At 62.0% G+C, this 25,687-nt stretch overlaps 3 protein-coding genes across 4 annotated transcripts; all 3 read right to left on the reverse strand.

The window, feature by feature from the left end:
* Window positions 1-1,047: 1,047 nt before the first annotated feature.
* Window positions 1,048-9,983, reverse strand: TNNT1 (troponin T1, slow skeletal type). The gene is made up of 13 exons (XM_054710075.1): window positions 9,979-9,983; window positions 9,873-9,886; window positions 9,402-9,434; window positions 9,121-9,153; window positions 8,324-8,345; window positions 7,265-7,328; window positions 6,869-6,985; window positions 6,520-6,597; window positions 5,410-5,523; window positions 4,883-4,992; window positions 2,517-2,607; window positions 2,356-2,396; window positions 1,048-1,143 (listed from the first exon to the last, which is right to left on the reverse strand). The coding sequence occupies exons 1-13, from the start codon at window positions 9,981-9,983 to the stop codon at window positions 1,098-1,100; spliced, it is 768 nt and encodes a 255-aa protein (XP_054566050.1). The 3' UTR covers window positions 1,048-1,097.
* A 3,762-nt stretch (window positions 9,984-13,745) lies between these two features.
* Window positions 13,746-17,040, reverse strand: TNNI3 (troponin I3, cardiac type). Its single transcript, XM_054710076.1, has 7 exons — window positions 16,981-17,040; window positions 16,790-16,870; window positions 16,319-16,360; window positions 15,902-16,033; window positions 15,063-15,152; window positions 14,554-14,730; window positions 13,746-13,892 (listed from the first exon to the last, which is right to left on the reverse strand). Exons 1-7 carry the CDS (start codon window positions 17,038-17,040, stop codon window positions 13,809-13,811), a joined length of 666 nt encoding a protein of 221 aa, XP_054566051.1. The 3' UTR covers window positions 13,746-13,808.
* A 1,810-nt stretch (window positions 17,041-18,850) lies between these two features.
* Window positions 18,851-25,687, reverse strand: DNAAF3 (dynein axonemal assembly factor 3). Of its 2 annotated transcripts, XM_028137610.2 has the most exons (12): window positions 25,651-25,687; window positions 25,448-25,536; window positions 25,038-25,180; window positions 24,316-24,409; window positions 22,567-22,724; window positions 21,615-21,797; window positions 21,392-21,517; window positions 21,140-21,262; window positions 20,767-20,896; window positions 20,046-20,157; window positions 19,551-19,625; window positions 18,851-19,470 (listed from the first exon to the last, which is right to left on the reverse strand). In XM_028137610.2, the coding sequence occupies exons 2-12, from the start codon at window positions 25,530-25,532 to the stop codon at window positions 19,050-19,052; spliced, it is 1,650 nt and encodes a 549-aa protein (XP_027993411.2). In that variant the 5' UTR covers window positions 25,533-25,536; window positions 25,651-25,687; the 3' UTR covers window positions 18,851-19,049. The 2 variants fall into 2 exon arrangements, with proteins under 2 accessions (XP_027993411.2, XP_054565947.1); XM_054709972.1 differs by lacking the exon at window positions 21,615-21,797.

The raw sequence follows: 25,687 nt of genomic DNA on the forward strand, positions 1-25,687 counted from the left end.
GAAAAAAAGGAGGACGTGAAGGAGCCTGACAACTTCACGAAACAGGGCCCCCATCTCAATTCAGACTCCTACACGCAAGAGAAACCTGCGATCTTGCTTGAGCCACGTGATTTGGGGTTTGGGGGCCGGGCCCCAGACCCACGTGCTCCCGTTCTGAAAGCCGCCCAGGTGGAGCGGCAAGGACAGGTGTGCGGGTGCCACTCAGCGGACCCTCCCACGGGCACCTCTGTAAAATTTTTTATTAGGCTTCGGTTTTGCATTTCGTTTTTAAAAACTCCTTTTTACATTGATTTTGGAAAAACGCCCATTTGTTGTTTCGCGTATTGATGCGCTCATCGGTTGATCCTTATAAGTGCCCTGACGGGATCGAACCCGCAACCTTAGTGAGTGGGGACGATGTTCCAACTAACTGAGCCACCCAGCCAGGGCCTGGTTTTGCATTCCTACGTTCAGATACGATGCACATACTGAAAGCATTTGCAAGCGTCCAATGCAACGGCTCTTTGGTATATTCAAAAGGTTGTGTAAGCCCGGCCTGCAGGGAATGCTGACCTATGAACCAGAAGGTCACGGTTCCATTCCCGGTCAGGGCACATGCGGGTTGCGGGCTCGATCCCCAATGTGGGGCGTGCAGGAGGCAGCCGATCCATGATTCTCTCTCATCACTGATGTTTCTCTCTCTCTCCCTCCCTCTCCCTTTCTCTCTGCATCAATAAACATATTTAAAATAATAATAATAAGCTCTGTCCGGTGTGGCTCAGTAGGTAGAGCGTCGGCCTGCGGACTGAAGGGTCCCAGGTTCGATTCCGGTCAAGGGCATGTACCTTGGCTGCGGGCACATCCCCAGTAGGGGGCGTGCAGGAGGCAGCTGATCGATGTTTCTCTCCATCGATGTTTCTAACTCTCTATCCCTCTCCCTTCCTCTCTGTAAAAAATCAATAAAGTATATTAAAAAATTAAAATAAAATAAAATAATAATAATAACAACGACCTCGGCAGGTGCCCGCGGGCGGAGCATTTATTATTTATTTCAGGACAGGGACGGACGGGACGGGCACTCCCAGGACTCCGGCACCTGGGGCGGCCCCGCCCCGTCCTCACTTCCAGCGGCCTCCCAGGCGGCCCTTCGCTGCCCCCTTCCGGCTGCGGGAGAAGGAGGGGGTGTCAGGAGGGAGGGCTCCTCAGACCTCTGAGATGGGACCCCCAGGATGCCCGCCCTCCACGCCCAGAGGAAGAGGCCGGCGTTCTCATCGGGGTCCACCGGCTGCGGCGGTGGGGGTCACGGTCCAAGACCCCAGTGTCACGTGGAGTGGGTGTCTGTGCTGAGTCGAGGTGTTGGGGGGCGTGCTGCTGGGGGTCACGTCCATGACTGGGGGCCGGGTCTCTGCTCTGGGGCGCTGTCCTGGGCCCTGGAGGGTGCTGAGCAGCCTCCGGGGCCTCCACCCACTCGAGGCCAGGAGCGCCGTGCAGAGGGGACAGCCTTTGCCCGGCGTCCCCTGGGGGGCAAGGTCACCCCCCATCCTTGAGAACCGGTGACTTAGAGGGACATGGCCCTGGCTGGTGTGGCTAAGTGGATAGAGCATCAGCCTGTGGACTGAAGGGTCCCGGGTTCGATTCTGGTCAAGGGCACATGCCCAGGTTGCAACTCGATCCCCAGTGTGGGGTGTGCAGGAGGCAGCCCATCCATGATTCTCTCTCATCATGGATGTTTCTCTCTCTCCTCTCTGACATCAATTTAAAAATAAAATAGAGCCCTAACCGGTTTGGCTCAGTGGATAGAGCGTCGGCCTGCGGACTCAAGGGTCCCAGGTTCGATTCCGGTCAAGGGCATGTACCTTGGTTGCGGGCACATCCCCAGTAGGGGGTGTGCAGGAGGCAGCTGATGGATGTTTCTCATTGATGTTTCTAACTCTCTCTCCCTCTCCCTTCCTCTCTGTAAAAAAAAAATCAATAAAATATATTTTAAAATAATATAAAAACAAGCCCTAGCCGGTTTGGCTCAGTGGATAGAGCCTCGGCCTGCGGACTGAAAGGTCCCAGGTTTGGTTCCGGTCAAGGGCACATGCCTGGGTTGTGGGCTCGATCCCCAGTAGGGGGCGTGCAGGAGGCAGCTGATCAAGGATTCTCTCTCATCATGGGTGTTTCTATCTCTCTCCCTCTCCCTTCCACTCTGAAATCAATAAAAATATATTTTTAAAAAATAAAATAAAAATAAAATAGAGGGACGTGGCGATGGTGATGGGGGCCCCAGAAGAGAGAAGAGGTCAGAGGGCAGTGACAGGGAATGGGGGACAAAGCCAGAGGAAGGGGCGGAGGGCAAGAGGGGGCCAGGGCGTGGGGCTCAGTCACACTTACAACTTCTGGGCGTGGCTGATGCGATTGTAGAGCAGGTTGATCTGCAGAGGGAGGGGGGGGCGATGCTGGGACAGCCAGCCGGGGGACAGGCCTGCCCCCCGGCCCGGCCCTGCCCCTGCCCCAGCCCAGCCCAGCCCGGGGCCAGGCCAGGCGGGTCTCACCTCGTACTTCTGCTGCTTCATCTTCTCCATCAGGTCGAACTTCTCCGACTCCAGCTGGTGGATCCAGTCGGACAGCTCCTGGGCCTTGGCCCTGGCAGGGCAGACGGGCGGTCAGGATGGGGGGCCTGGCCACCCCCCGGCTCAGAGAGGGTGAGGGGACTGTCCGAAGCCACACGGCGCGACTCTGAATGCGGTATCCGTTCTGCCGTTGCGTTAATATTTGAGGGGAGATGTTCAATGTGAACGGAAGCAAATGGTTTAAAATCTCTGCCCGCTCCCTCCCTAACCGGTTTGGCTCAGTGGATGGAGCATCGGCCTGCGGACTGAAAGGTCCCAGGTTCGATTCCGGCCAAGGGCATGTACCTTGGTTGCGGGCACATCCCCAGTAGGGGGTGTGCAGGAGGCAGCTGATCGATGTTTCTCTCTCGTCGATGTTTCTAACTCTCTCTCCCTCTCCCTTCCTCTCTGAAATCAATCCTATATAATAAAAGGCTAATGTGCAAATTGACAGAACTGCAGAACGACCAGCGGCAATGATGTGCACTGACCACCAGGGGGCAGAGGCTCAATGCAGGAGCTGCCCCCTGGCGGTCGGTGCGCTCCCACAGGGGGAGCACCGCTCAGCCAGAAGCCGGGCTCCTGGTTGGCGAGCAAAGCAGCGGTGGCGGGAGCCTGTCCCATCTCCACGGCAGCAGTAAGGACCCCTCAGGGGATGTCTGCCTGCCAGCTTAGGCCAGCTCCCAGGGACCTAAGCCGGCAGGCAGACATCCCCCGAGGGGTCCCGGACTGCGAGAGGGCGCAGGCCAGGCTGAGGGACCCGCCCCCCCCCCCCCCCCCAGTGCACAAAAGTCCTGCACCGGGCCTCTAGTAAAAATATATTTTAAAAAAAGAAAAGAAAAAAGAAGCCAAACATTTTGTGATAGGCCTAGTTAAAAGCCTCTCTCCCCAACCTCCCTGCCGGCAGGGGTGGTCAGTGGGGTGACGGTAAGTCACAGGATGGGGCCTCCAACAGAGTTTTTGTGGCTCTTCCCTCGCAACTTCTTCCTGCTGCTTGGATGTGATGGCCGGGGCGCCAGCAGCCATTTTGGACCAGGAGGCGAGATTGAGGATGGAAACACTGGGCCGAAAGTGGCGGGGCAGGAACATGGGAATCTGGGTCTCTGATGATTTGGTGGCGTTTCCACAGCAACACTGGGCCTCCGGTTTCTGCGACGTGAATCACCGAGGCTCTGTCTTTTAGGCTGCTCGAGGCAGATCTCGGTGACTAGAGGCCAAATTCATTCCTTTTTAAAAAATATGTGTTTTTATTGATTTTAGAGAGAAAGGACGGGAGAGGGACAGAAACATTGATGAGAGAGAATCACTGATCAGCGGCCTCCTGCACATCCCCTAATGGGGATCAAGCCCCCAACCCGGGCATGTGCCCTGACCGGGAATTGAACCAGGGACCTCTTGGTTCTTGGGTCGATGTTAAACCAATGAGCCACACTCGCCAGGTGCCAATTTTTTTCTTTTTAAAAAAATATATTTTATTGATTTCAGAGAGGAAGGGAGAGGGAGAGAGAGAGAAACACCAATGATGAGAGAGAATCATGGATCAGAGAGAAACACCCATGATGAGAGAGAATCATGGATCGGCTGCCTCCTGCACGCCCCCTACAGGAGATCGAGCCCACAACCTGGGCATGTGCCCTTGGCCGGAATCGAACGCAGGACCTGTCAATCCACAGGCCGACACTCTATCCACTGAGCCAAACCAGCCAGGGTCCAAATTTATTCTTTTTTTTAAAAAAAAAAGATTTGTATTGTTTTTTCTAAATATATTTTTATTTATTTCAGAGAGGAAGAGAGATATAGAAACATCAATGATGAGAAAGAAACATTGATAAGCTGCCTCCTGCACACCCCTGACTGGGGATGGAGCCCACCACCACCGGGGCCGGTGCCCTTGATCAGAATCGAACCCGGGACCCCTCAGTCCGCAGGCAGACATTCTATCCACTGAGCCACACGAGCCAGAGCCCAAATGTATTAACTGATAAAAGTCCACTGCACTGAGCTGCTGTAGGGTGAGACAATGGATGTAAATATCATCTTCCACCCCCACTCACGGGTCTGGGCACCCACAAAGAGTGGGCCTGTATCAGTGACGTTTTACAGCGGAGGCTACAGGGGCCCAGAGAGGGGGAGACACTGGCCCAAAGCCACACAGCACCACAGAGTCTGCAGCCGGGACCCTAGGAGGGCCCCCAGCTCCCTGTCTCACCCAGGCCTCCCCGCCCACCGCCCCCCCCTCCCTCCCCGCCTCCCGCCCCGCCTCACCTCCCTACCTCCCTGCCCACCACCCCGCCTCCCTCCCCACCTACCGGAGCTGCTCCTCGCCCATGTGGTCGATGTTCAGAGGCTTCTTCCGCTCAGACAGGATGCGAAGCTTCGTCTCCCGCCCCGTCTGGCGCTTCCCCCGCTTCTGTTCTGCCTGAGCATTGGGAGGGGACGCCTGGAGTGGGGGTCCAGGTCCCGCCCCTCCTCCCTCAGACCCAGGAGCCCAGGCCCCCAGCCCCTCCTCCCTCAGACCCAGGAGCCCAGGCCCCCAGCCCCTCCTCCCTCAGACCCAGGAGTCCAGGCCCCCAGCCCCTCCTCCCTCAGACCCAGGAGCCCAGCCCCCAACCCCTCCTCCCTCAGACCCAGGAGTCCAGCCCCCAGCCCTCCTCCCTCAGACCCAGGAGTCCAGCCCCCAACCCCTCCTCCCTCAGACCCAGGAGCCCAGGCCCCCAGCCCCTCCTCCCTCAGACCCAGGAGTCCAGGCCCCCAGCCCCTCCTCCCTCAGACCCAGGAGCCCAGGCCCCAGCCCCTCCCTGGGAACCTAGACCTCAGGCCCTGGCACTGAACTCACCTTGACCAGGTAACCCCCAAAATGGGCCCCCATGTTGGACAGGACCTTCTTCTTTTTGGCGTCATCCTCAGCCCGCTTCTTGGCCTCCTCCTCCTCCTTCCGCATTTTCTCCTCCTGTGGGAAACGGGGTTCAACCCCGAGGCCTGACCTTCCCCGGATTCCAGGGTTTGCCTGCATCCCTTTGCTCCTGGCCCCTTCCTCCCTCTTCAAATATCCCCGACCCCTTTTTTAAAAAATATTTCATTGATTTTTACAGAGAGGAAGGGAGAGGGAGAGAGAGTTAGAAACATCCATAAGAGAAAAACATGGATCAGCTGCCTCCTGCACACCCCCCACTGAGGATGTGCCCGCAACCAAGGTACATGCCCTTGACCGGAATCGAACCTGGGACCCTTCTGTCCGCAGGCCCACGCTCTATCCACTGAGCCACACCGGGTAGGGCTCCCGACCCTTCAGACTCCCTCCCACCAGGCCGCTCGAGATGGCACTGAGCCCACCTGGATCACCCGGGGCCATCTCCCCGTCTCCAGATCCTTAGCCACATCCGCAGAGTCCCTTTTCCCGTGGAAGGTCCCAGGAACCAGGATGTGAGCTGCTTGGGGTCACCCTCATTCTGCCCACCACACCTCCCTGCTCCCGTCCCTTAAAAGTGGCCCAGCTGGGCACTTCCTGGATGCCCCCACAGATACGCTTCCAAGGCCTGAAGCCACGGCCGTGTTCTCAACACGCTCACCAGTTACGGGCGGGGGACAACTCCAGTTTGCCTGGGACAGACGGGATGCAGGGTTATCAGGGCTCAGAGCAAACAGGGATGAGCTGGTCACCGAGACATCCACGGAAAGATGGGCCAAGCGACGGGAAAATAAACACGGGGTCTTTGTGATAGCATGTGTTTGAGCCGCTTGATCCAGCCGTGCCTGAAGCAGGCTCTCCCTAGACTCTGGTTTGACAGGAGCCAATAAAACTTTCTTTCTGCTGAATCCGGCCTGGGTGGGGGTTCCTGTTCCTTCCAACAGAAAGGTCCCTGAATAACACAGCGCGAGGACCGTTGGGGGGACCCCAGAGAATATCATAAATGGAACATTGGGGCTCCCACCCAGAGGCACCCACCGCCAGCCGGGCCTGCCGCTCCCGCTCCTTCTCGGTTCTGAAGCGCTGCTGTTGCGCCCTCTCCGCGCGGCGCCGCTCCTGGGGGGACGGAGAGGAATGAGGGGGTGCAGGCACCACCACCCACGACCGCGACCCCTCCCCAGACGAACGAGGTCAAGAGAGAGAGAAAAAAAAAAAAGTGCACAAGTTTGAGGGTGGCCAGACGTGGTGGGTCCATTTCCCAACGTCTCGGCCTCGGGACTGTATTGGACAGGACCTGTTCTCCGTTATCCCCCAAGACCCAGAGGACGGTACGGGGGGCGGGGGGAGGGGGGGAGATGGGGGAGCACTTGGGGGAGCCCCGACTCACAATGCGGTCCTTCAGCGCAATGAGCTCCTCCTCCTCCTTCTTGCGCTGCTCGAAGTGCACGTCGATGAGCGTCTGCAGCTCCAACAGGTCCTTCTCCATGCGCTTCCGGTGGATGTCCTGCGGGGCGCGGCGTGGGCGCCCCGTCATTCCGGGGCAGCGCCCTGAGGCCTCAGGAGGGAAGCCCCCACCCCCATCCCACCCCCATCCCCGCCGGAATCGGTGGCGTTGGCAGTTCCGTCCATGTCCAGCAGGTGGCAGCAAAGCACCGTGCTCGGGCCCTACTTGGCTTTTGGATTGAATCCCCTACGGAGGCAGGAGGCGCGTTTTTCTGATTTGGGTCAAGGCCGCCTAAGGGTCAAGGCTGCTGGGGGTCGGGGGTAAGAGGGGGTTACTTACATCGAAGTCCACACGTTCCCCTTCCGGGATCTTTGGGGGGATCAGTGGAGGCACCACGGGGCGGCTGAGGGGACGGAAGAGGAAGACAGTGAGGGCGGGAGGCACCTGGGATGTGCCCGGTCCCAGTCCCAGGGACGCCGGGAAACACACATCTGACTTCCAGGACTTGCTACACACAAACGACCCTCACGTTTTATGTTAATTACATGTTGCATTGATGAAATTTCACAGGTCACAGGTTGTATAGATATGATACTAAGATTATCATGGCCCTGGCCGGTTTGGCTCAGTGGATAGAGCGTCGGCCTGCGGACTGAAGGGTCCCAGGTTCTATTCAGGTCAAGGGCACATGCCTGGGCTCAATCCCCAGTAGGGGGCGTGCAGGAGGCAGCCGATCCATGATTCTCTCTCATCATGGATGGTTCTATCTCTCTCTCTCCCTTCCTCTGAAATCAATAAAAATATTTTTAAAAATAAAATAAAAAATTAGCGTGGCTCAGTGGTTGAGCATCCACCTAGGAACCAGGAGGTCCCGGGTTCGATTCCTGGTCAGGGCACAGGCCCGGGATGCAGGCTGGATCCCCAGTGTGAGGCATGCAGGAGGCAGCTGATCTGTGATTCTCTCTCATCACTGATGTTTCTCTCCCTCCTCTCTGAAATCAATAACAATATTTTTGAGGGGAGGAAAAAGATTAGTTTTATGTGTTTTGTCTTTATAAAACGTGGCTAGTAAAATTTTTTTAAAATATATATTTATTGAGTTCAGAGAGAGAGAGAGAGAAACATCAATGATGAGAGCAAATCATTGATTGGCTGCCTCCTGCAGGCCAAGGCTCTATCCACTGAGCCACACCGGCCAGGGTACAACTAGTCAAAAACTTACAGTTACGTCAGAGCTCGCATTATATTTGTATTGGGCGGGCTGCAGGGGTGCGGTCAGCCCGCCCTCCTCTCTCTCTCTGCCTTCCCCCCACCCTGTCTCTGGAGGTGGGCTGCATACTCAGGGGGGTGTGGTTGGGACACACACACACACACACACACACCCCGCTGGGATCTCACCTTGGTTTGGGGCGCTCCTCCTCTGGTGAAGGGACACAAAGAGAGAATTAGCCAGGGCTCAGGAGGGGCTGAGGAGGGAGCCCCCAAGCCTTGCCCCCAGGAGCCCAGTTCCCTCCTCCAGCCGCTCTGGGGGGTCGGGAAGGGAAATCAGGGTGGCCGCAAAGGGAAAAAGAGGGTCACACGCATCATATATACATTCAGAACTGGCATGGGGACCCCTCCCACTTTTCTGGGGACCCAGAAGGCCAAACCCCAGACCCCACATCCCAGGCCCTCCCCCTTCGACATTCCCAGAGCTCCTGCCCTCCTCCATCAGGACCTAGCAGTGCAGGGGCCCCCCGCCCTCTCTTCATGCGGTGTCCCAGCCCCCAGCCCCTGGGGGACACAGGCACCCAGACTCCCGGCGCCTGACCCTTCTGCAACCCAGGCCCCGACCTTCGAATGTATATGGAGGAGAAACATGACAGACGGGGTCGGGGGTGAAGGTGGGGGCGGGTGCCTCCCCGCAAACACCCAACTCTTCTCTAAGCTCCCCTCCAGGCGGGGAGGGGGCGGGGAGAAGGCTTGGGTGTCGGTCCCTTTAAGGAGGAAGGGAAAGGGTTATAGTCGCCGCGGGGCGACTCCCTTCCTGACCGCCAGAGGGCGCGCGCTCTCGCGGCTTAAAGGACCGCGTCTGGGGCGGGGCGTGGAGGCGGCGGGAGAGAGTCCCCCGGGGACTCTGGTTCCCGAGGATATCGGGGGGCGGGGCGGGGGGGAGCCCCGAAATCACTCTCGGGAAGCGAAGCAGCCGCGGTTACCTCGCTCTACCACCGGCTCCGGCTCCTCGGGGGCTGGGGAGGCGCAGGGGAGAAGCGAGGATTGGGGGAGGGAGGTGCGGGAAGGGGGAGCGGCCACCAAGGGGTGCGGGGTGCGGGGTGCGGGAGGGGAGAGAGGGGAGAGGCTGTTAGAGGAACTGAAACCCAGGCCGTCGGGAGCCCCCACCCCAGCTGCCACCGGGGGACAGAGGTCCCCCCGCCAGACCCCCTCCCCCCACCCCGGCCCCGCATCCAGCTCCAGCCTGCGGGGTCCGGGGCCTCACCTTCCTCCTCCTCCTCCTCGGCAGCCTCCTCCTCTGGAAGGGGCGGGGGGCAAAGGGGAGAGGCCGTTAGGAGCCGGGGCCGGGGCGGCGGAGGCCCCGGTTGGAGTCACAGCGGGGCGTGGGGGGCGGGGGGCGGAGAGCGCCCTGGGAAGGGCCGAGCCCCGCCCGCCTGGCTCCGTGGCTGAGCCTCGACCTACGAACCAGGAGGACCCGGTTCGATTCCCGGTCCGGCCCAGGCCCGGGTTGTGGCTCCATCCCCAGTAGGGGGCGTGCAGGAGGCAGCCGGTCCATGAGTCTCTCTCCTCATTGATGTTTCTCTCTCCCTCCCTCTCCCTTCCTCTCTGAAAGCAATAAAGAAATTTAAAAAGAAAAGAAACAAGAAAACGGTCCGGAACCCGGGAGGGTGGGCTGGCCGCCTCTCCGCACCGCCCCTCCCAGGAGGCCCGCCCCCAAGGCGCCCTCCCCACTCACCTTCCGGCTGCTCCCTGCGGGCGGGGACCCCGGGGAAAGAGGGAGAGAGTTAGAGGCCTGGGAGGAGGGAGAGGGTCCCCCCTTCCCGAGCCTCCAGCCCTCCCGCCACATCACTCACTCCTCATAGTCCTGCTCCTCGGTGTCCGACATCCTGGTGCGACCTGAGGACCAAGGAGAACAGGGGGAGTGGGGGGGGGGGGGGGGGGGAGTCCCCAAGGAGGGACGGGGCCTGGGCTCCTGGGTCTGAGGGAGGAGGGGCTGGGGGCCTGGACTCCTGGGTCTGAGGGAGGAGGCTGGGGGCCTGAGGGAGGAGGGGCTGGGGGCCTGGGCTCCTGGTCTGAGGGAGGAGGGGCTGGGGGCCTGGGCTCCTGGGTCTGAGGGAGGAGGGGCTGGGGGCCTGGGCTCCTGGGTCTGAGGGAGGAGGGGCTGGGGGCCTGGGCTCCTGGGTCTGAGGGAGGAGGGCTGGGGGCCTGGACTCCTGGGTCTGAGGGAGGAGGGCTGGGGGCCTGGGCTCCTGGGTCTGAGGGAGGAGGGGCTGGGGGCCTGGGCTCCTGGGTCTGAGGGAGGAGGGCTGGGGGCCTGGGCTCCTGGGTCTGAGGGAGGAGGGCTGGGGGCCTGGACTCCTGGGTCTGAGGGAGGAGGGCTGGGGGCCTGGGCTCCTGGGTCTGAGGGAGGAGGGGCTGGGGGCCTGGGCTCCTGGGTCTGAGGGAGGAGGGTTGGGGGCCTGGACTCCTGGGTCTGAGGGAGGAGGGTTGGGGGCCTGGACTCCTGGGTCTGAGGGAGGAGGGTGGGGGCCTGAGGGAGGAGGGGCTGGGGGCCTGGGCTCCTGGGTCTGAGGGAGGAGGGCTGGGGCCTGGACTCCTGGGTCTGAGGGAGGAGGGGCTGGGGGCCTGGGCTCCTGGGTCTGAGGGAGGAGGGGCTGGGGGCCTGGACTCCTGGGTCTGAGGGAGGAGGGGCTGGGGGCCTGGGCTCCTGGGTCTGAGGGAGGAGGGGCTGGGGGCCTGGGCTCCTGGGTCTGAGGGAGGAGGGCTGGGGGCCTGGGCTCCTGGGTCTGAGGGAGGAGGGTGGGGGCCTGGGGTTTGCCTCCTCAGCCAAGTGAGGACTCAGAGCTTGGGGAGGTGCGCGGTCTGGCCCCGCGCCGCGCCCCCCCCCCCCCGCCCCGCCCCCAGCTGTCCTCCTTTGTCTTATGACCCGGCCCTGGGAACCCGATCCCAGTGGGATTAGGAGAGGCATTTGGGAGTCGGGAGGCCTGAAGACAATAGCTGCCCCACCCCCAGAGGCTATTTCGGGGGGATGCCCTAGACCGGAGGACAGAGGACATCTCCTAAAAAGGGTCTGAGTGTGTGTGAGGGGGGGGCTTCGGGGAGAGTCAGTCACACCTGTTCCCCTCCCTCACCCTGACCCCCCCCCCCCCCCGCCTGGCTGGGGTCTTCCCACCTGCCTCCCCCACCTTCACCCACAGCCTGGGCGGAGGCGGGATGCCCCAGAGCAGCGTCTCTCCGCAGGCCTCACCCTCACCCCTTAGTAGACCCCCCCAATCTCTGGCATCCCCCCCCCCCCCCGGCCCCAAGCTGCCCAAACCCGAGAGCCCACAGATCTTGACATGCCCAGTTTATGGCTCACCGGGCCGGGGCCCGGGCCGGATTCGGAGACCCCGGTTTCTGACACCTCACGATCGTGAGACCCCAAAACGGGTGCCCAGACTCAGAGCCCCAATTCCCGATACCCCTGATGATGACACGAGACGTTCCGCCCCCTCCAAGCACAAGAGCTCGGACCTTGAACCCTCAACTCCTAGAACCCCGGTTCTGATCCCCCCCATTCCTGACATTCAGACTCTTGGATGCCATCCAAGCCCAGACACCCCCACATTCTGAGATTCCTCGACTCAGACTTCCGAGGGCCTGAGGTTATTTTCTGGGGCACCCCAATCCAGGCGCCCCCAGATTCTGTGTCCCCCAAATGCTCACCTCCAGGCCCCTCCGCCTCATCCCTCCCCTCCGCACCCCGCCTCTCCCACCCGGGTCACAGGAAGCCTTACCTAAGGCTGGGTCTGCAGAGGCATGAAGTGAGGGGCAGCTGCACCCCCCTTTATAGAGCGCTCAGCCCCGCCCCCAGGGGGAGGGAGGGGAGAATGCCGTTCCCCAAACACGAGTCCTCGCCCCCCTTCTCCCCCCCAGCGCCCCCTGCAGAGGCTGCCCCGCCCCCGCCGGGCTCCACGTCAATGATCCAGGCCTCCGCTGGCTGCTGGGACCCTTCTCCCCCCAGCAGCGCCTCCTGGAGCTCAGGGCTGGCCAGGGACCCCCTGCTCCCCACCCCCCGCCCTGGGGCACTACACGTGGTGGTGGCACTCTCTGCCTTGAACCCCTGGGCTCAGCACACGGAGGCCCTTGGAGAATGCATTTTTTAAAAGAAATATATTTTTATGGATTTCAGAGAGAAGGGAGAGGGAGAGACAGAAACATCAATGATGAGAGGGAATCATGGATCGGCTGCCTCCTGCACGTCCCACACTGGGGATCGAGCCCGCAACCCGGGCATGTGCCCCTGACCGGAATCAAACCCGGGACCCCTGGGGCCTCAGGCCAACGCTCTATCCACTGAGCCACACTGGCCAGGGCGAGAATGCCTATGGATGGCGGGTGCGCGGACGGTTCCCCTGTCCCAGGCTCCTGTCCCCCGTTCTGTCTCTCTGTCTCCGTCTCTCCTTTGTCTCTGGGACTCTCCACCGTGTGTCTCTCCATCCCTCTTTGTCTCCCCTTCCCCGCCCCCACCCTTTGTCTGCCCCGGATTCCACCCTGGTGACAACAGGCGCTAAAGCAGGGAAGCAGGTGTGCGTGGGGGGAGGGGAGAGAGAGGGGTGTCAGGCCCGCTCGACCTTACCCCCCCCACCTCCCTCTGACAGGGGCCTTTTATGGTATCTCTGTCCCTCCTTCCCTGCCAAGCCATGACCTTGACCTCAGGGGAGCCAGCCCTGGCGAGCGAGCACCTCACCCCTCACCCCTCTGGGCCTGTGGGTGTCTCTCCCTGGCCCCTGGCCCGCTATCTGCAATCCCTGTCTCCCTCTCTGTGCATTTCTCCGCGTTTCCCTGGGGCCTCTGCTTTGGGCGCTCTCTGCGTCTCTGTGTTCTTCCCGCGCATGTCCCTCCGAGCGTTCTTTTGTTTGTTCATCCTCATTTGAGGATATTTTTCCAATGACGTTTTAGAGAGTGGGAGAGAGGAGGAGGAACAGAGAGAGAGAGAGAAACATTGATGAGAGAGGCACAGGGACTGCTTGCCTTCCGCATGCGCCCCGACTGGGGCTGGGGTGGAAGCTGCAGACGGGCCCGTGCCCTGGGCCAGGAATCAAACCCGAGATCCGCAGAGCTCAGGCCAGAGCTCTAACCACTGAGCACACCAGCCAAAGGTCTCTGCATTCCTGTCGCTGCATCTGTGGGTGCCTGCCTCTCTTGGTGCCCCTGTCTCCCGTCTCCCGGGTGTCTGTCTGTGACCCCAAGCTTGTCTCTCTCTGGCTCTGTGTCCCTGTAGTTACCCCGCCAGGGCCCTGATTTCTGCCTCAGCTCTCTCGTCTCCCTGCCTGTGTGTCTCCCTCTCCGGTTTCCGGGTCTTTGCACTTCTTCCCATGAATCTGGCTTCCCGCGCTCCCTTTCATTCTCGGTGTGTGTCTCTGTGGGCCTGGGCCTCAGCATCCCTGTGCCCTCCACCCAGAGCAGAGGAGCCCAGCACGCCCCCTGCTGGAGACCCAGCTCTGCCCCTGGTGTGCCTGTGGCTTCCGGGCCCTGCCCTCCGTTCTCCCGTTCTCCCGACTCCCACACCCGCGCCCCAGGTGGCAGACACACACACACACACACACACACACACACACACAGCCTCTGCCAGCTCAGACAAGCTTTATTCCTCAGGGCCGTGGGCGGGCCGGGTGGACCGGCCGGCGGCTCAGCCCTCAAACTTCTTCTTGCGGCCCTCCATGCCACTCAGCAGGTCGATGTTCTTGCGCCAGTCTCCCACCTCCCGGTTTTCCTGGGGAAACGGGGTCAGAGGTTAGAATGTCTTCCCTCAAATCTCCTCCCACTGCCCTCCAGCCCGCGGGGCCACTCTGGACGTCTGACCAAGGGTCTGGTTCTGGAGCACTCCCTGCCCCTCAACATCCCATCCACTTTGATCCATGCACTTCCTGTCTCCCTCCCGCACTTCCTGTCTCCCTCCTGCACTTCCTGTCTCCCTCCCGCACTTCCTGTCTCCCTCCCCCACTTCCTGTCTCCCTCCTGCACTTCCTGTCTCCCTCCTGCACTTCCTGTCTCCTTCCTGCACTTCCTATCTCCCTCCTGCACTTCCTGTCTCCCTCCCGCACTTCCTGTCTCCCTCCCACACTTCCTGTCTCCCTCCTGCACTTCCTGTCTCCCTCCCACACTTCCTGTCTCTTTTCTCTCATGCACTTCCTGTAACCCCCATTCCCATTCTGACTCCATGCTACCTCCCTTCTCCTAATGCCCTCCTAGTCTCCCCCTCCTACTTCCTGCCTTCCTGTTGCACTCCCTGTGCCCTCCTGTACTCCCTGTTGAAGATCCCCCACCAGATTCTTCTCCCCCAAATTCCAAAAGCCCTCGCCCCGAGGCCCGGCCCTGGGACTGTTGCCCACACCCGCTCCGCCAGGCGCCCTTTCCGGCCCAGCCACGCTCACCTTCTCCGTGTCCTCCTTCTTCACCTGCTTGAGGTGGGCCCGCAGGTCCAAGGACTCCTTCGCCTTGGTCCCCAGCAGCGCCTGCATCATGGCGTCCGCGGAGATCCGCACCCGCCGCAGGGTGGGCCGCTTGAACTTGCCCCGGAGGTCAAAGATCTTCTGGGTCAGATCCGCAATCTGGGGGGATTGGGGTGACAAGGGGAGTGGAGAACCAGGGACACATCCCCGCCCAGCTACCCGCATCTCACGGTTCCCTGTCCACGCCTCCGCTCCTTCACCAACACCGGGCGCTCCGGTCACACATTTCACATGTTTTCTGCTGGCCCGCTCCCCCTGCCTGGAACAGCCTTGCCTGGCCATACTGTAGCCAGCCTTCTGCCCGCTCCCGGCCAGACACACGGAGCTGACCTGGGTCCCCTGGGTCCTCCCCCACAAGGGCCCAGGCTGAGACCACAGCACCAGGCACGGCCTCACACCCTGACGGGACCCCCAATGCCCGTGCCCCCCACCTCCGTGATGTTCTTGGTGACTTTTGCCTCCACATCGTATCTCTCCTCGTCCACTTTGTCCACGCGGGCATGGAGCTGTCGGCACAGGTCCTGGTGAAGAAAGGTGGCATGTGTGGTAGGGGATGGCTGGGGCCTGGGCTCCTGGGTCTGAGGGAGGAGGGCTGGGGGCCTGGGCTCCTGGGTCTGAGGGAGGAGGGCTGGGGGCCTGGGCTCCTGGGTCTGAGGGAGGAGGGGCTGGGGGCCTGGGCTCCTGGGTCTGAGGGAGGAGGGCTGGGGCCTGGACTCCTGGGTCTGAGGGAGGAGGGCTGGGGGCGTGGACTCCTGGGTCTGAGGGAGGAGGGCTGGGGGCCTGGGCTCCTGGGTCTGAGGGAGGAGGGCTGGGGGCCTGGACTCCTGGGTCTGAGGGAGGAGGGGCTGGGGGCCTGGACTCCTGGGTCTGAGGGAGGAGGGGCTGGGGTCCTGGACTCCTGGGTCTGAGGGAGGAGGGCTGGGGCCTGGACTCCTACGTCTGAAGGGCTGGGGGCTGGATATCTGGTTGTGAAGCAGACAGAAGCTGGTCTCTGGGAAACTTCGAACAAAGCAGAACTCCAGAGCCAGTAACCCTGAGAATCTACAGAACCAGGGACAGAGGAACCGACCTCTGGGTTTTGAGACTGTAGGCAGATTGCGGGCCATACATATGTCTGAACTCGTGAGGGTAAACATTGGGAGATTGGGCCCCAAGGTCCTGAGCAGAAGAGGAAGAAGGATAGTGACCGTACCCGAGCCCCAAGATGCAAGACTGGACAGAGGAGCCCAGGGCCTCGGGCTGGGCCGGGGACCCTGCTCAGAGCCTGTACCTGCAGCTCCTCGAAGCTCAGCCCGGCCAGCTCCAGGGGCTGGCACCGCGTGCTCAGAGCGCGCCCCCTCTCCCCGCGCCGCTCCTCGGCCTCGCGCTCCAGCTCCTGCTTCGCTATCTGCAGCATCAGGGTCTGCGGGGGGAGGCCGCACCTCAACCCACGTCGGGGGAGCGGGATGAAGACCCGCTGGAAGGCTGCCTCCGCTCGGGTCCTCTAATCCCAGCTCTGGCATTCGGTCTTTCAGAGTCCCGCCCCCCAAGGTCCAGCATTCCAAGGCCCGCTGCTCCAGAGAGGGTCTCCCCGCCGCAAAGCCACGCCCCCAAACCCAACTCTCCAAGCCCCACCCACTCACACATGCGAAGCCTCAAGCTCCGCCCCCCAAGGACGCCCAGGCTCCCTCTCCAGGCCGGCTCTCACCTTCAACTGCAGTTTTCTCGAGGCGGAGATCTTAGACTTTTTCTGCGGGGATGAGGAGAGAGGAAGGAGCAGGGAGGGGGACGCAAAGGCAGGCAGTGGGAGGGGCTTAAGAACCCGCCCCCTCAAGCCCGGCCCGGATTTGAGCCCGCCTCCAATTCCAGCACTCAGAATACCAGAGGCCACGCCCCTCAGTCCAATCCACCAATCTGGGCCTCTGACTCTGGCTAGGCACCGCCCACCACCTCGCAAGCCTTCGCGGTTCCCACGAGCAACAGAACTCCGCCCATAGGCAGCTCTCACCAATCCGAGCCCGGTCCGGTGCGAAACTCCACCCCCCAAACTCTCGTCATCCGCCCAAGGCCAAGACCACGCCCACATGAAGGCCATGGCCCCGCCCCTTTCCCCCAAGGTGCGGGGTAACCTCCTAAGACTCTGAATCCAGGCCCCGCCCACCGCGCGGGCCCGGCTCACCTTGGCGTGCGGCTCGGTGGCGTAGGCGCGGTAGTTGGCGGAGGAGCGGCGTCGCATGGGAGCGGGTGCGGGCTCCCCAGCCTGGGGTCAGGGGGCGGAGCCGCGTCACCACCCGGACCCTCATTCCCGCTCCCTGCCCTCCGCTAGGGCTGCAGCCGCCCGCCCCGCCCCGCTCCGCCCGGAGGTCCAGCCCTGCCCCTCTCACCGCATCGCTGCTCCTGGAGGGAGAGAAAGCAGGAAAGGGGGTTCATGTTGGGCCTGTGGTCTGTCCCGTCCGTCTCCAAAGGGACCCCAGAGCCCCTCTGACCAAGAGGTCCTGCCACCAGCTTCCCTTTCTGGGGTCCAAGGAATCTGATTCCCAAACTCTTACCGCACTCCGACCCCAGGAGTTCTGATTCCCCCCTCCCTTCTCAGGCCAGGGGTCCAGCCCCGCAGGCCTCACCCCTGCAGGAGATCCCCCACTTCCCCTGCCTCGGGCTCAGGAGACCGGCTGCACTCACTGGTCCGCCATGCTGACCCCGGCCGGGAGCTGGAGGGGGCAGAGAAGGGATAAGAGGCCCTTGGAGAGTCAGCGAGGGGGCGTCCGGGGTGACCTTGAAGGCCCCAGGGACTTCAGTCTCGTCCGGGCTGCTCAGGCCTCACTGAGGACACTGATAAAGGGCGAGGGCAGAGACTAAATATACGGCTCCCCCTCCCCCCTGCCCAGGATGCGAGATAACGGGGCGCGTGAGGGGTGGGGCGGGCGGTGCTCCAGCTGGATCATCCCGACACAGAGATGCCTGGGAATCCGGCCCCTTCACTCTGACTAGGAGTCCAGGCCTCTAACCCCTCCTCCCTCAGACCCAGGAGTCCAGCCTCTAACCCCTCCTCCCTCAGACCCAGGAGTCCAGGCCCCCAGCCCCTCCTCCCTCAGACCCAGGAGTCCAGGCCCCCAGCTCCTCCTCCCTCAGACCCAGGAGGCCAGGCCCCCAGCCCCTCCTCCCTCAGACCCAGGAGTCCAGGCCTCTAACCCCTCCTCCCTCAGACCCAGGAGTCCAGGCCTCTAACCCCTCCTCCCTCAGACCCAGGAGCCCAGGCCCCCAGCCCCTCCTCCCTCAGACCCAGGAGCCCAGGCCTCTAAACCCTCCTCCCTCAGACCCAGAAGTCCAGGCCTCTAACCCCTCCTCCCTCAGACCCAGGAGTCCAGGCCTCTAAACCCTCCTCCCTCAGACCCAGGAGTCCAGGCCCCCAGCCCCTCCTCCCACAGACCCAGGAGTCCAGGCCTCTAACCCCTCCTCCCTCAGACCCAGGAGTCCAGGCCTCTAACCCCTCCTCCCTCAGACCCAGGAGTCCAGGCCTCTAACCCCTCCTCCCTCAGACCCAGGAGTCCAGGCCTCTAACCCCTCCTCCCTCAGACCCAGGAGTCCAGGCCTCTAACCCCTCCTCCCTCAGACCCAGGAGTCCAGGCCTCTAACCCCTCCTCCCTCAGACCCAGGAGTCCAGGCCTCTAACCCCTCCTCCCTCAGACCCAGGAGTCCAGGCCTCTAACCCCTCCTCCCTCAGACCCAGGAGTCCAGGCCCCCAGCCCACCTCCTCCCTCAGACCCAGGAGTCCAGGCCTCTAACCCCTCCTCCCTCAGACCCAGGAGTCCAGGCCCCCAGCCCTCCTCCTCCCTCAGACCCAGGAGCCCAGGCCCCCAGCCCCGCCCTAAACTGCCACCTCTATGAAGGCAGGAGCCTTGTCTGTCCTTCCATCACCTGATGGCCAGTGTCCTTGCCCGAAGCCGGTCGCCACGCAATCCATTTGTTGACTTACTTGAGGACCCACGTGTGTGGTGGGGGCACTCAGCACAGCACTGGGAAAGCCACTCCCAGGCCACTTGGAAAACCAGGAATCTGGTCTGGCTGTCCTCTCCTGACCTCTCCGGGCCCCTCCCCACTCCCAGCCCCGGAGCCGGAGGGAGGTCGGACACAGGACACACAGAGAAGGCTGAGAAGGCTCGGCTCTTTATTCGAGTCAGTAGGTGCTGAGCAGCCGCGGGAGAGGAGACAGCCCTGACACCGCTTAGGCCTGGGGCACCTGGGGACCCCGCAGAGCGCCCGAGGCCCAGGGCCCGTCTCTGGGCTGCGTTTCGAGTGTCGGGAGTGGAGTGTGGAGCTCTGAGAGAACCATCTAGAACTCTAGGGACAGAATATAGGATCTCAGAAATGGAATCTGAAATTGGAGCAAGGCCTCTGGGGGCTGAGCGGGCATGTGGAGGGTCCAACTCCAGGACCTGCCTTTAGAAGCCAGAGGTGGGGAGGTGGTCTCTGAGGGTCCCCTCAGACTCTCTGGTTTGGGGGGTCTGACTCCCTGTGGGCGGAGCCGGAGCCTCCAGTGAAGAAGCCTGAGACTCTGAGGGCAGTTTGAGGGGTTCAGGGGGGGTTTGACCTTGGAGGGGCTGGGTCAGGCCCTCCGAAGGCGGGTTTGTTGCCTCAGGGGGCGGGGCCAGGGCTTCAGGAGGCGGAGCCATGGCGTCAGGGGGCGGAGTCCCGGATTCCACCGCCGGGTCTCGGGGACCTGAGTCCCGGGACTTGCAGAAGCGCGCGAAGGTCTCGGAGGGCCCGGCCCCGGGCTGTGGGGCGAATCCAGCGGCCTGAGCCAGTTCCCCCACCCGGTCGGAGAATGCCTGCAGCTGCTCCGGCCGCACGTCCACCAGGTACCTGAGATGGACAAGCCGCGTGGTAGGGGACCCGGCTCTCGGTGCCCAGCCTGTGCCCGGCCCTGCGCTCCGCGGACTCACCGGGCTAACTCCACAACCAGGCGTCCCCCAGGGGCCACGCAGGCCCCGAGCTCAGGGCTAAGGAGATGCACCATCCTGCAGAGAGAAAACGGGAGGGCTGAGGTCCTGAGGGAGGAGGGGCTGGGGACTGGAACACTGAGGCTGGGCAGGGGGCCTGGCCTCCTGGGTCTGAGGGAGGAGGGGCAGGGGGCCTGGACTCCTGGGTCTGAGGGAGGAGGCTGGGGGCCTGGACTCCTGGGTCTGAGGGAGGAGGGTGGGGGCCTGGTGTCCTGGGTCTGAGGGAGGAGGGCTGGGGGCCTGGGCTCCTGGGACTGAGGGAGGAGGGTGGGGGCCTGGGCTCCTGGGTCTGAGGGAGGAGGCTGGGGGCCTGGCCTCCTGGGTCTGAGGGAGGAGGGCTGGGGGCCTGGGCTCCTGGGACTGAGGGAGGAGGGTGGGGGCCTGGCCTCCTGGGTCTGAGGGAGGAGGGGCTGGAGAGGGACCCCCAGGCCCTCTTACCCACAGGCCACGTAGAGGAGCGGGAACCGACCCTTGTAGCAGGTCTTGTGGTGGAGGGTCTGGGCAGAGCCGAGGGGCAGGAAGTGGACGGTGAAGGACGCCGGGCCGGGGGCTGCGGGGAGAGCAGCACAGTTAGTGGGGGGCACAAAGCTGGCGGATGACACCCCTTGGCCTCTGGAAGCCCTTTCTCCGCCTTTCTCTTCAAGGGATTTCTGGGAAGTTTCTGGGACGCTCGGCCTGGTAGGCAGAAACCCATTTTACAGACCAGGCAACTGAGACGTGAGAGAGGGAAAGACAGTGGTCCCTGGCCGGACAGCGCACAGGGCCGGGCTCGGGTGGGGATGGTTAGGAGGAGGCATGGTCAGATGTGGGAAGAGGGATGTCTCTCCAAAAGCGACCTGGGACCCAGCAGCGTGTTAGAATGTTCTCAGCCTCTCAGCCCTAGGCTCTGCAGGTGGGGTCAGAATCTGGCATTGGAATTGGGAGTGCTAAGGACAAGGAGAGATCTAGAAAGAGGAGAGAGAGGGAGAGACGGGCCGTCAGGAAGGCCGCCCCCTCGGCCAGGCACCGGGAACCGGACCGGTGCGCTGGTACTGGGAACCCCTGGAGCCCGAAGCCCGGGGCGGGGTCTGGGTCCCACTCGCCCCAGAAGATGACGTGTCCACTCTGTCCCCCGAGCCCGCCGCCCATGTCAAGAGGGAGAGCTGAGTCCCTCGCCTACCAGGCTCCCCGGTTCCATTCGCGTTGCCTGCCACCTCCTGGGGGTCTCCTTGGGCGGCGCGCGGGGGCCCCCAGGCGGCCAGTGCGCGGAACAGCTCCGTCACATTGTGCTGCGTGATGTCGCCCGCAGTCTGGGGGGGCAGGGGCGTGGCCAGACGCTGGGTTAGGACCTCGGAGGCGGGGGCTCGGAGTACAGCACCCCTCCCACCCCGAGTCCCCAGAGCAGAGCGCGGATTCCGGGGACTGGGTTTGGAAACAGAGAGGGTGGAGCCTAGGCCGTGGAGGCGGAGCCCAAGCCTGTGGGCGGGGCCTGGAGTGCAGGGGGCGGGGCCTTGGAACCTGGTATGCAGGGGGCGGGGCCTGGTGCCGCTCACCTTGACCGGCTGCCCGTTGTTGGTCCGCAGGAGGCTCGGGTCGTCCGTCTCGATGCCGAAGGCTACGAAGGGCCCCGTGGCGATGTCCCCCCAGTACCCTCGCGCGGCCACGCGCTCCCCGCGCTGGGAAAGCAGGGAGCGAGGAGCGAGGAGGTGGGCGGGGTCGATGTCGGGGACCTGGGCTCCTGGGTTCCCCCCCCACCCATCCCCACCCCCCGAAGGAGCGGGCCGGGGCGGGGAGTGGACACGCACGTGGCTCAGAAGGCGGCCGGACGCCAGAGTGCGGTTGGGCACCTGGTAGGCGCTGGGGTCTCTGAGCTCAAAGGCGACGCCCGTGTCCCTCCAGCGCCTGAACTCGCTGGTGTGGATGACGCGGGCCTGCGGGGCCGGGGGGAAGGAGAGGGGACTCGGTGAGCCCTGTAGGGGGGCCCCAGCCCGTGCTCCTTCGCCCCCGGGAGCGGCCCCGGCCCCTCACCCCGCGGTCGTGCAGCTTCATGTGCAGGTCCCAGTCGCTGACCCCGCGCCGGGCGTCGTAGCGCGAGCCCAGGTAGTGGCGCAGCCGCAGGTCCCAGAGGCGGCGCACGGGGAAGGCCTCGGGCCCCTTCTCCCCGCCGGCCCAGAAGCGGAACACGGCCTCCAGGGCGTCCCGCTCACGGAACTGCGCGTCCGGGCCCGGGGGTGGGGGTGGGGGAGAGCGGGGAGAGCGATGGTGGGGGGCTGCCGGGAGAGCCCCCTTCCCCGGCTGACCCTCCCTTCCGCCCCAGGGGGTGGGCACGATTCTCCCTTTTCTCTGCCCTGGCGGGTGGTGCCCAATGGTTAGAGCGTCGGCTCGCACACGGAAGGGTTGTGGGTTTGATTTCCAGCCAAGGGCACCTACGTGGGTTGCAGGTTCGATCCCCGGGCGTGTGCGGGAGGCAGCCAATGGACGTGCCTCCCTCACATCCATGTTTCTCTCTCTGTCCCCCTCCCCCTTCCCTCCCTCCCACTCTAAAAATCAGTGGAACCCGGCCGCGTGGCTCAGTGGTTGAGCGTGGACCTGGGAACCAGGAGGTCACGGTTTGATGCCCGAGTTGCGGGCTCGACCCCCAGTGGGGAGGAGCGGGGGTGCAGGGGGCAGCCGATCCATGATTCTCCTTATTGATGTTTTAGCTCTCTCTCCCTCTGCCTTCCTCTCTGGAATCAATTAAATTATATATTTTAAAATATATAATAAAAAATAAAAATCAATGGGAAAATATATCCGCAGGTGAGGATCAACGGAAAGAAACGGAGGCTCAGAATGTAGAAGCCACCCGCCTAAACTAAATCCCACCGTGGGAGCTGGGGAGCTGGGGTTCGGACTCCGGGGACCCCAGCTCACGCCCCAGCTCCATTCCCCCGCGGCCGCCCAGCGCCCCGGGGGGAGGGATGGGCGCGGGCGGAGGCACCTTGAGGGCGCGCAGGCTCAGCCAGGGCAGCTGCTCCGCCAGGCGGTCGGGCTCCGGAACCAGGTGCGCCAGGCGGTCGGCCTGGGCGCGCACGAAGGCGGCCACCGGGGGGCGCAGCAGCGCGTTCCCCCACACCTCCAGGAAGGCCTCGCTCCTCTCTGTGGGGAGCGGGGAGAGAGGTAATGGGGGGAGCGGGGGAGTGGGCCCAGAAGCGAGAGCAGCGGCCCATAACCTGCTTATAGAATGACGCGTTCTGTATGGCACACGCCTTCTTTACAGAATCTTACCAGGAGTCATAGGACACAGCACCACGAACCCGGCAAACTCCCCACCCACCCCGGTAGCTAGAAGGCCAAGGACTTACACGCCCCTAGCTACCCTCGCCTAGCCCTCTGCCCCTCCCGGTAACCCCAATCCCGAAGGTCATGTTTACATTCCCTTTGCCTTAAAAAAGTAAAGGTTAGCCTTAACCGGTGTGGCTCAGTGGATAGAGCGTTGGCCTGCGGACTGAAAGGTCCCAGGTTCAATCCCGGCCAAGGGCATGTACCTTGGTTGTAGGCCCATCCCCAATAGGAGGTGTGCAGGAGGCAGCTGATCAATGTTTCTCTCTATACCTCTCCCTTCCTCTCTGTAAAAAATCAATAAAATATATATATTTTTAAAAAGTAAAGGTTATACCAGGAGGTCATGGTTCATTTCCCATCAGGGCTCCATCCCCGGTGGGGGCGGGCAGGAGACAGCCGATCAATGATTCTCATAATTGATGTTTCTCTCTCTCTCTTTCTCCCTTCCTTACTGAAATCAATAAAAATATATTTTAAAAAAGGTAATGGTTATAGATGGAGACGGAGATATGTGTGTGTTAAAAGGTTTTAGTATAAATTGTTTCAGTTTCATTAAGGATCCTACAAGAGAAAACTATATCTAAATGGGTTCATCTTAGTTATTTAACAACCTTAAAAAGAGAACTCTAGCCCTAGCCGGTTTGGCTCAGTGCATAGAGCGACAGCCTGTGGACTGAAGGGTCCCAGGTTCGATTCTGGTCAAGGGCACATGCCTGTGTTTTGGGCTTGGTCCCCAGTAGGGGGCATGCAGAAGGCAGCCAATCAATGATTTCCTGTCATCACTGATGCTTCTCTCTCTCTCTCTCCTTTTCCTTCCTCTCTGAAATCAATAAAAAATATATTTTTTAAAAAAAGAGCCCTAACAGGTTTGGCTCAGTGGATAGAGCATCGGCCTGCGGACTGAAGGGTCCCAGGTTTGATTCCGGTCAAGGGCATGTACCTTGGTTGCGGGCACATCCCCAGTGGGGGGGGGGGGGGTTGGAGGAGGCAGCTGATCGATGTTTCTCTCTCATTGATGTTTCTGGCTCTCTATCCCTCTCCCTTCCTCTCTGTGAAAAAATCAATAAAATATATTTTTTAAAAAAAAAATAAAATAAAAATATTTGGAATAGCCCGGCTGGTGAGGCTCAGCGGTTGAGTGTCGACCCAGGAACCAAAGGGTCACCGGTTCGATTCCCGGTCAGAACACATGCCCGGTTTGCAGGCTTGATCCCCAGTGGACTGTGCCGTGCGCTGTTCCGAGAGTTTTGTGTGGGTTTTTCTCTTGGAATTCTTTCCAATAAGTGAGCAAATGATGAAATGGGGAGCAATGTCCAGAGTTTTACATTGCACCATTGGGAAGCCAGACTCCCTGCAGGGATGGGGGAGGGGGGGTGGGCCTGCCACCCTGGTCCCTGCAACTGACCTTGCAGCCCCATCTTCTCGGGATCCTCCAGGGCCAGGCTGAAGAACAGCATGTGTCGGGCCACAGCTTCCAGATTATTCTCCAGCACATAGAACTGGGAGGATGGGCAGGCGGAGCGGCTCTGAGATCTGTGTCTCTGACTCCCAGGAGACTTGGGGGAGTGGGAGACGGAGCCCCCTCCTACAGGACCCAGGAGTCCTGTACACCAACGCCCCCCGCCCCCACTTCAAACACCAGGGTCTGGGCTCTCAGGACCCTGCTCCCCAGCACCACTCAGGAGACCCCGTCCTTAGGCCTCTTTCTCCCACTTGAACCCAGGAATCCCCAACCACAAACACTTCTTTACTCAGGACGCATGCGTTGGGGCTCCATCCTCCACCTCCCTCAGACCTAGGGGTCCAGGCCCCAGCTTCCCTCTCCCCCAGGGACTTGGGAATCTGAACTCTTATTTAAAAATTTTATTTAATGCTTTCAGAGAGGCAGGGAGAGGGAGAGAGAGAGACAGAAACATCAATGACGAGAGAGAATCATGGATCGGCTGCCACCTGCACGCCCCACACTGAGGATGGAGCCCACAACCCTGGCGTGTGCCCTTGACCGGGAATCGAACCATGACCTCCCCGGTTCTAAGCTCAACTACTGGACTGGATGGAGCCACACCGACCGGGCAGGACTCTTTTATCTTCATCCTCCTCCTTTCTTACCCCAGAATCCCAACTCACTTGAAACCTCCTGCGTGGCCAGCGCGCCGCCCGGGCCAGGGTTTGAAGCAGGTGGCGCCCATCCACCGAACCCAGCAGCAGCACGTCTAGCTCGGGGGTCCCGTGCTCTGGATTGGCCTGCGGGTCCGGGTCCACAGGAGGACCTAGCGAGGGGACAACGGGCTAAGGTCGGTGACCTGAAGAGCGCCATCAGCAGCCTCCCTTCGCACGATGACTACAACTCCCAGCAGAACTTGCACAACTGCAGCTTAGGTTCTAAAAGGAGCTGTGCCTCTAAGCATTCTGGGACTCGTAGTCCTCAGAGAGAGAGGCCACCTGTGGCTGCCCACTGGGGGCGCCCCCCGCCGTTGGAACCTCGGAGGACGTTACTGCACGATCTGGGACGACGGCCGGGGGTGGGGGGGACTCACTCTCAGCCTGCAGGTCCAGCGCCGGGGACAGGCCCCACCAGGACACGGAGCCGAAGCCCGTGCCGGAGCCCGCCGGGGTGGTCATCGCCCTGCGGGACAGACATCCAGGGAACCCCCAAACATCGTCTCTGCGCCGCCCACTCATCCCCCTCTCACCGCCCCTGATTTCTCGCCCTTTCCGCCAGGTGAGACCCCCCCCTCACCTTTATCTTCCCAAATATCCCAGGACTTCTCCTCCCT

The sequence above is a fragment of the Eptesicus fuscus genome, chromosome 21 (genome assembly GCF_027574615.1).
Source record: "Eptesicus fuscus isolate TK198812 chromosome 21, DD_ASM_mEF_20220401, whole genome shotgun sequence".
Taxonomy (NCBI): Eukaryota; Metazoa; Chordata; class Mammalia; order Chiroptera; family Vespertilionidae; genus Eptesicus; species Eptesicus fuscus.